General features: G+C 60.9%; 1 protein-coding gene across 9 annotated transcripts in view; it reads left to right on the top strand.

The window, feature by feature from the left end:
• The first annotated feature begins 1,676 nt into the window (after positions 1-1,676).
• MYRF (myelin regulatory factor) overlaps positions 1,677-9,220 on the top strand; it is a 30,914-nt gene continuing 23,370 nt past the window's right edge. For all 9 annotated transcript variants that reach the window (XM_040494913.1, XM_040494914.1, XM_040494912.1 and 6 more), the window contains exon 1: positions 1,677-1,731. In XM_040494913.1, coding sequence (XP_040350847.1) covers positions 1,692-1,731 — 40 coding nt within the window. In that variant the 5' untranslated portion in view covers positions 1,677-1,691. The remainder of the gene's footprint in view (positions 1,732-9,220) is intronic.

The following is a 9,220-nucleotide window of genomic DNA, read 5'->3' as shown; positions in this document are numbered from 1 at the left end:
AACCAGACTGTCCTCCCCTCTTCCTGAGTAGCCTCTGCCCCTCCTCCAGGTCTGTTCCCCTCCTCCAGGGTGCTGGATTCAGGAGGGATGGGACAATGTGGAAGGAGGAAGCAGAGGTGCAGGCTGACATCTCCCAGCCCACTCTGCTTCTCAGACCCTCACGGGAACATCTAGCCAGACCCTCTGGCCCCTCTTGTGCTCCGCGCCACCAACTCGGGTAGCCAAGCCTCTGTCCCTGCCCTCTCTCCAGTCCCTAAGCCCCCATCCTCCTCAGTGGGAACCTGCCTCTGGGGGTGGGGTGGTCCACGGGGCACCACGGTGCTGGGGCCGTCTGGCTGCAGAGCCGTGAATAGTGGCCCGAGGTTCAAGCCTGGTACCTCGATACCTTTGGTGTCCAGGAGGGAGAGAGGAAGGCCTTTCTTTGCCTCAGCGTCTCCCTTTCTGTGACTTGGGGGTTAGCAGCCTTTGTCCACTCCTGCTTGCTGAGTCGGTGAGGACATCCCTAGCCCCGGGCCTCCTCGCTTCAGGGTTGTGGACACCCCAGCAGACCCGGACCCCAAGAAATCAGGCTTGGACTAGGTTAAATGGTTGATCCTGAGGTGGTTGGGCCATTTGAGGGTCTTGGCAGTCACCTCCCAGGTGACTTGTTCTCTCTAGATGCTGTTCATCCTTTATGAACCCTCAAGGGGGCTGGAGGCCCCTGGGGAAGCAGGAAAGGGACATTGCTCCTTGCTTGGGGGTATTGTTTTGGGGGTGCCCTGAGCCAGCTAGATACCCTGGATGACCCATGGGCCAGCCCCCGCCATTGCTTCCTACAGGACCCCATGCCCCCGGCAGAGGGGTGGGCCCGGCTGGCCCAGGCTCCCCACCTCCTGAGCCAAACTTTCCTTCCTGGCCGTGGGTGGGGGGTGGGGGCTGACGCCACAGCTCAGCCATGCGGCCGGCCTGGCAGGGAGGCTGTGCGGCTCCCTCCGGAGAGATAAGAGGAGACTCAAGAATGTCTGTGGGGAGCGGGGGGCGGGGGGTGGGCGCGGGGCTGCCCGCTGAGGTGGGTGGAGGGCGCCTGGGGCTGGACATGTGCCCCCCCCCCCGGCGCGGGGGGGGCCGGTGGGCGGGTGCTAAGGGTTAGGACTCTCCCTGGCCACTTGGGAGGGGAAAGCCTGGCAGGGATCAGGTGTTCCATGGTGCGTGGGGGACAGGCCCGAGTGTGCTCGTGAGTGTGAGTGTGAAAGCAAGTGAGTGTTGAGCATGTGGGTATGTCGTTCCTGAACTCTCGCACTTGGGGCTGGAACCTGAGTTCTCGTCCCGGTCCTCGCTTGGCCTTGGTCACTCTCTGTGGACAGTGGGCGCGACGGGCAGGGTCTGTGCCTTCAGCTCTGGGTTGGAAAAGGGCTTTGCTGAAGGGCAGGGGCCTGTCGAGACCCCTTGTCTGACATCGCCCCTCTCTAGGAACACCCAGCACATGTCCTGGGTCCTGCCCTGTGCAGTGAGCCAGGCTGTGCCCTACCCCAGGGTGGTGGGCTGGGGGGCTAAGGCGCTTTGGGCCTCGGGTGGGAGGCTGGGACGGGGCGGCCCCTCCAGGCTGGTACAGCCGGGCCCCCGTGACCGCCCTGCTAATCCCCTAGAAGGAGGCTACGGCCGCCCGGATCGGCGGGCACAGGGCCTTGCAGAGAGGGGACCCTCCAGGCAGGATGCACTGGGTCCCGGCAGGTAACAGCGTCGCCTTGGCAGGTATATTCCTCTCATCCTGATCGGGTGGGGCCTTGGGTTCCCAGAACCTAGTCAGGGACAGGGCCAAGACAGCATCAGCAGATCCCGATAGAACCTTAGAGGCTCTGGGGCCAACTCGGCCCCTGCTGCTGAGAGCTCTGTGACCCTGTGCTGAGCTCTCACCCTCTCTGGGCCCCTTTTCCTCACCTGCCAGACAGGAGGGGGTGGCAGGGAAGGTCTTGATGATACTTTCAGATCTGCTGAGCCTTGTCTCCCAGCCCTGGGAAGGAGGGATGTTTCTGAGCATACAAGGTGGAGGGTGCCGAAGTCTGGTTCCAGGGGCACATTCCCCCCCCTGCTCCCTACCGTCCGCCGCCTGCCCGGCCCCAAAAAACAGGTGCTGTGGAGGAAGCCTTACAGACTGAGGGTAACTGGGCTTCTAGGAGGTGCTGAAAAGACCTTTGAAAGGCTGGGGGACCTCCACTCGGCCTCTAGAGCCCCACAAGGGCTGGAGGTGGGAGGCTGGGTTTCCACTCCTTCAAGGCCCGATGGGCGGCTTGGGCCGGTGACTTCCCTTCTTTGGTCTCATGTCCTCTCCTGGAGTAGGCAGGTGGATTGGACCAGAGCAGGAGCTTCCGATAAGGTTCTTTTTTTTTTTTTTTTTTTAAGTTTTTATTTATTTATTTTTGAGAGAGAGAGAGAGAGAGAGACAGAGACAGAGACAGCGAGCGGGGGAGGGGCAGAGAGAGAGGGACAGAGAGAATCCCAAGGAGGCTCCGCGCGGTCAGCGCAGAGCCCGACGTGGGGCTCAAACTCACAAACCGTGAGATCATGACCTGAGCCGAAACCAAGAGTCGGATGCTTAGCCAACTGAGCCACCCAGGTGCCCCCCAACGAGGTTCTTTTTGGCCAAACTCGTGGACTCCCGATGCACAGGGGGTGGGGGTGGCTGGGCTCCCCACAGCCCCCCAGAGCACCAGGGTCCTGATCTGAAAGCCTCTTGAGGGAGGGGCTAGCATGGGTCCCCTTTCCCCGGGGCCAAGACTGCAGCTCCGAGAGGAGGGAGTTAGCCAGCATTAAGCAGAGCTGATACCAAGGACCACCCCCCCACTCTCTCCTCTGCCTCCAGGGCCTTGGGGGAGGAAGGGTGGCCTTCCTGAGGGGACCAGCATCTCTGCCTCCAGAGGGCAGGAGGAGGCCACGGGGGAAGGCCACCTGACGACTTTTGGGCAAGGACGCCCACCCTCAACAGGAGTCTGGGGCAGAGGTGGGATGTGTCATCGTGTGGCGCTGTGCCCCATATCAGCCTGTCTGTCTGTCTGTCTCTGTAGTGCACCAGGGAGGAGGTGGATGGGGGAGGCAGCCGGACCCCTGATTGTCAAGAATATGCGATGGGGTGCCTTCTGAGTCCCCCTGGAGCCCTCTGAAGGAGTCCCGCCCCAGCCCTACCTCCCCAGCCCCTGAGTCCAACCAGAGGGGAAATAAATAGTGGGGGGTCTGACTCATCCCCGTGTCCCCAACACCCAGTGCGGGGCCGCATGGGCCGGGCAAGGGAGAGGGCAGGAAATGTTCTCAGGGTCATTGGAGGCCACGATGGCTGTGTGAACAAAGGCGGGTGGGGGGTGCACCCCAGGACGCCAGCTCTCTGGGAGGGCCTGGGGTCAGTGCGGGGGGGGGGGGGGGGGAGAGAAGCAGGCCTTTCCCAACCTGCTTGCCTCAGGGCCTCTCCTGAGTCTGGGGACTTGGCAGAGTGTCCCTTGGGGTCTCAGGCAGGGCCAAACAGAGTATCTGGGGGAAAGACCGGTGTCTCTGGACAGAACAGCCTCCTCCTAGGGACCTGGCCCCCACTCCCTGACTCCCAAGGGCTCGCAGGACTAGGGGGTCCTGGCAGCTGAGGCTGCTGGGTAACAGCCCGGCAGGACTCTGATTGGCTGCTGCCCTTGGACTTTGCCCTCTGATAAGAACGGGGAGCAGAAATCATTAACTGGATCATTAACCGGGGGTGGCCCTGCCCTACCCAGGCTCCCTGCCCTTTCTTCCACCTTCTTCCTCATCACGGCCCCCTCTTTTGGGCCTCAGTTTCCCTCACAGCCTGGGTGTGTATGGGGGGGACCTCGCCTCCCCTATGAAAGTCTTCAGCCCCCGCTGCCCCTGGGTGTGGGTAGCCCCAGGGTTAGGGGCAGGTGTTGGGTGGTGTAATGGCCTGATGCACTCACTGGAGGGGGGCGCTGCCAGGGTCTGTCGCTGGCTCCGCTGCCTGCCCACCGCCCTTCTCCTGGGCTTGTCACCGCACTTCTTTGTGCCTCCACTTTCTCATCCTTAAAATGGGAATGCACTTGGGGTCACAGTACCCACTGCTCAGGGTTTCTGTGGGGACTGCGGCAGCCTGGGTTGCGATTATTGTCCCAAGGGGCTTGCCCAGCCGAGTTCGACAGGCTCACTGTAGGTATTCTGCTCCCCACTTTGAGGATTTGTCGATTCACGCGCGGGCGTAGGTCGGTGCCCCACCTTGGGCCGGGGCCTGTGGCTGGCGCTGTGTGCTTTGGGGAAAGCCTCTCACCCGTTCTGGGCCGCTTCTTCCAGCCTCGTTGAATGCACTCTGCACGCAGGGACCCAGCTTCGTGCAGGTCTGGCGCTCCTTCCAGCCTCCAGCTGGGGCCCCACCCTGCATCTCGGAGATGGGGAACTTGGGCCTTGGGCTGGCAGGGAGGGGTGTGGGGGGATGGGGAAGGGGCTGACTGTCCTTTGTCTTTGCCTGCCGCACCCAGGCCGGAGGTTTTTGCATAAGCTGCTTCCCCCGGAGTCCTGGGGCTCTGTGGGAGTGGAGTGGTGCCCTCTTATTTCTGAGATGGAGGTGCCGAGGCAGGAGAGGAAGGAGACGGGTCAGGCTCGCTCGGGGTGGCCGCAGCAGGGCAGAAGCGGGATCCTGGGTCAGGAGACTGTCCTCCAGAGCTGAGGTTCCTGATCCACTGCCAGTGGCTGGGCGAGGTGACTTCCATTCAGCCGCTTGACCTCTAGGGCCCTCAGCGTCCTCACGCATCCGGTCAAGGCTGTGTGACGCAAGCAGTGAGACCCCACGGCCAAGGCCTGGAGGAGGAGGGGAGGGAAGGGCACGACGCCGGCTGGGATGGGGGCAGTGGGGTCCAGAGCCTCCCCTGGCCTGGCATATGGCTGCTCCAGCGCGTCCTGTCCTCCGCCTGCCTCCAGCCTGCATCAGCGGGAAAGCCCTGTCTCTGTCGGACCTAGGGCTCTCCAGCCCTCACACTGTATGGCCGCAGCCTCTGTCCCTCCATGGAGTTTGGGGACCCTTGCTCCCTTGGGTCCTTCTCTCACTCTCTCACTGCCCTCTTCGCCATCTCAGTCCCTGAGCTGTCTTCCCCACTCTGTGGTTCTCCCCCGCGCGGTCTGTGGCCTGGGGGAGGGGAGGGGGCAGCTGGGAGTCTGTGACACTGAGTTGGCTCTTTTGGATCTGGCTCCAGCTAGACCTGATCGGGAGGGGGGTTGGCCTGGGCCTGCTATTGGGTCAGTGAGCGCTTGTGTGCACCCGTGTTCAAGTCTGGGAAATGTGCTAGTATGTGAACATGCACAGGCATGCTCATGCCTCAGGGCCTTTGCACTGGCTCCCTATGGCCCGGAATGCTCTTCTCAGATGTCCACGTGGCTCACCACCTTCCTAGCTCTTTTCAGCGAGGCCGTCTCTGACTGTCCTATTTAAAATTGCAGTGCATCCCTGCCCTCCTGCCATCCCAACCCCCTCCCTCCACTTTATTTTCTCCATAGCATTTGTCACCTTCTAAATGCTATGGGTTTTTACCCATCCAGTCATCTGACTCTGCCTCCAGAATGTCAGCTCCTTGTGGGCAGGAGGTTTTGTTTTGTTCATTATCATACCAGAGCCAAGCACTGTGCCTGACACATGATATATGCTCATTGATCGTTTGAATGGATGAATGAATGAGCACATGTGGAGTCTGCCAGCGTGTGCACATGTGTGTCAGTATGAGAAGGGTAAGCCCCCGTGTGTGTGTGTGTGTGTGTGTGTGTGTGTGTCTGTACGTGATCATGTGTGCGCCAGTGGGCCCTTGGGCACACACCTGTGTGTGGGACGTGCTGGTGTGTGAATACAGATGGACGTGGATCACTGGCCTTCCCCCCAAGCTGCAGGGTCTCCACTCTGCTTCTGTGGGGAGGGCCCTCCCCAGCCTGCCTGCCCTGGTCCCTGTGGGAGAGGGATGGAGCCATCGGGTGGGAGCTAACTTGGTTGGCCCTGTAGACTCAGGACTGGGGGTCCCCAGAGCAAACTGAAGATCCCTGGGGACCAGTGTGGGTTCCCATACATAGAACAGGTTGCAGCTTCTGGGCTCAGTTCTGTTGGACCTGGCTTGGGAGCATCTTGGGACTGTGAGCCTTGTGTCGACCTGAGGACAGGGTGGTAGCCCGTGGCCCGTGGGGACCAAAGGAGAACATAGCTATAGCCCAAGGGTAGCTAAAGATTCCAGGTCCCCTGGAGGAGATGAGGTTCTTGTGCATTTTTTGGCAAGAAATTGAGAGGGAGTAAAGGCAACGGTGGCTCAGATCGAAGGACCTGATGGCAGTGGCTTAAGAGCCATATCCTTATCATTCAGCCCCAAGCTAACCGGGGACTTGATGCAAAATGCAAAGGGTGGCTTGCAAAATCAAGCATCTGACCTGAAGACGTTGTGTGTGAGAAGGCTCTGGTCATAAGTTGAAGCCTGAAGCGGGGACGGCTAGCAGTGATTGTATTAATCACTGATCATATTAATAAAGATAGAAAATTCAAACCAAAGGAGGTGAGAGCCTACTGTGCCCGGTCCCAGAGTGAACTAGTTTGGAGCATGTTGAGTAACTTAGTCAATATTGGGATATAAAGTGACAGTACTGGGGGCCCTCTGTGATTGAGGAGGGGCTGCTGGGGCAGACAGGCGGTCACAGAAGGCTAACCCGCCGGGGTGGAGGTGGGGGGCTAGAGCCAAAGTCTGCAGGCTGGACTTGGCTCTGTATGCACCGGAATATCAGTGGACGGGTCATGGTTCAGAGGGACTCAGGAGGAAGTTGGAGGCCCCCCCAGAGGCTCTCTGGAGCAGATACGCAGTTAGGAGGGGAGGCATGGGGGGAGAGGGGTACAGCCTGGGCAGGAGAGGAGAGGGGAGCCCTGAGAGAGATGGAAACAACAATGAATGATATTTGAGGAATGGCCTCCGGGAGGGAAGAGCTTTCCTACCATCTCGTCAAAGACTCATGACTATTCCGTGATGCGGGGGTCCCTGCTTCACTTGAGAGAGAAGGGAGCTGAGACTCAGGGAGGTCAGCTCACTTGCCAAGGGTCCAAGACAAGAAAGGGGGACGCACATTAGCAGCTGGGCCTCCTTGACCTTAGGAGTCCCTTGGGGGCATCATGGGGGTGCTAGGGTGAGCAGTCCCCTGACCCCTTGCCATCCTGGCTGCCAGGCATCCGCCTGGAGCCAGGGTGCCCTCAGATTCAGAGGCCTGGGATCGCTCCTCAGGAGCATGGGGGGGGGACAGGCTTGGGCCTTGGCCCCTGTCAGCCCCAGGTTCTGATCAGCTAGGCCTGGCCAGCATCCTTAGGCCCTGGCCTCCCCTGCCCACAGCCACGTGGCCGACGGGATTTCCGCCATGTTTGGGACATGAATTGACAAGTGCCCCATTGACGGCTGGGGGGGAGGTGTGGGCAGGGCACAAGCCTCCCACTGTGCCGGGTCCCCACCCTCCCCCGTTCCCTGGGACAATGGCCGAGACTCAGCCAGCGGCCACAGCTGGTGGGGGGGTGGTCATGAGCGGGAGGAGGGGGGAAAGGGAGGGGTCCAGGGTGGGAGACCACCTGGGCTCCCCACACCCTCATCCTGCACCTGGCCTGTATCCCCTCGGTTCTTCTGCCCAGCTGTGTGGCCTGAAAGCGAGGAGGAGAGAAGAGGGGAGGGTCTTTTCCCCATAGTCCCTATTCCCAGCCTCCTGGGACAGGGCAGTGTCTGGCTCCTGTTAAAAGCAGGTAATAAAGGGCCTAATTAATGAGGAGCAGCTGGGGCGCATAGCTCAGCAGGGCAGGGGCGGTACCTGGAGCCACCCCCCCCCCCCACTCCCGCCACCACCACCATCTAGCTCTGGACCCTGAGCATAGCGCGGCCGGGTAGAGGTCCCCAGCGGCCGGCAGGCCTGGTTCTAGTTCTCGCTTGCCACTTTGCTCACCCATTCTATGGACACTTATTGCATGCCTACTGTATGCTTAGATGCTTATATCCCAGAGAGGCAGAGCAGGGCCGGTCTCATATCCCAGGTCCCACGCCTGTAGGCCAAGGGCAAGGCACTTCTCCTTCCTGAGCCTGCTTCCTCATCCGTAAGATGAAGAACAAGGAAACCACCTCTCCTGTAGGGTTGTTTTGGGACTTAGACGTGAACCGTATAAAGTGTGGGCACCCGGTGAGTATGCTGTGGGCAGCGGGTGGGCAGTGGACGGACCTCTGCCCACCTGTGAGGTCTGCACTAGGCAGCAGAGTAAGGAGCCCAGGAGAAAGGAGGCTGCCACTCAAGAGAGAGGGCATCAGAGGTGACCTCCTGGAGGAACTTACATTTAAGCCCAAATCTCAGGCGTGCTTAGGAACGGACTTTCCTCCGGCAGAGGAAACAGTATGTGCAAATGCCCCAGGCCGGAGAGAGGCAGAGGGTTTCAGGGTTAGGAGATGAGGCTGTAGGCGGCAGGCATAGTGGGGGGGGCGGGGGCTGCCTTGGATCTCAAGGAGGGCTCTGGTTTTCCCGAGCAGTGGGAAGTTGTGGGAGGGTTTGATGCTGGTTTGGGACCCGGTGGTGCCACTTTCGGATGGTGGGGTCCTGGGCAGCCTCTCCATCCCCCAGGGAGGACTTAGGATCCGCAGGAGGGGGACTCCCTTAGCTTCCTGCCTGGCAGGTATCTGTTGTTGGCTCCAGAGTGTTCCAGGGCCCTTCTGGGAACAGGGCGGGGACCCCCAAGGATATTCTGATGTCTTTCTCCTGGGTTCCTGGGGGCCTCAGGAGTCTCTGGGCTCTGGCAAGCCCCCACCCCCACCCTGCCCCAATGGCTCCCTCCTCCCTCCTCTGTTCTCCCGGTCCTCCCGGCCCCTGGCACGGGAGGGTCTCTCCTCCCCTCAACCACATCTGGTTCTCGTTAGGGTCTCCCAGGATGCCTCTGCCTGAGGCCCCCCCCCCCACCCCAAGGGAGGTGGGCAGGAGGATTAGGGGTGATTAGGAGTTCTCCTGGCCAGAGGAGGGGGAGGAGGGCGCCTGGCCTATTATAAAGAGCAACACCATGACTCCATCACCCCATCATTCACTGCAGATTCCAAGTTCAGTCTCAAAATCCTGCAGCTTCAGCAGCCAGGGCCGGGGTCACGCTTCAGTGCCCCCTCCCTCCCCGTCCCTTGAAGAACCCCCCAGGCCCTCAGGTGGGGCAGCCCCGGGGGGGCCGGGAGTTCACGGTCCCCCAACCCCCCCCCCCCCC

Source organism: Herpailurus yagouaroundi, unplaced genomic scaffold, assembly GCF_014898765.1.
Source record: "Herpailurus yagouaroundi ecotype Mexico unplaced genomic scaffold, PumYag 187, whole genome shotgun sequence".
Classification (NCBI taxonomy): Eukaryota; Metazoa; Chordata; class Mammalia; order Carnivora; family Felidae; genus Herpailurus; species Herpailurus yagouaroundi.
This window is presented reverse-complemented; position numbering and strand designations above follow the sequence as displayed.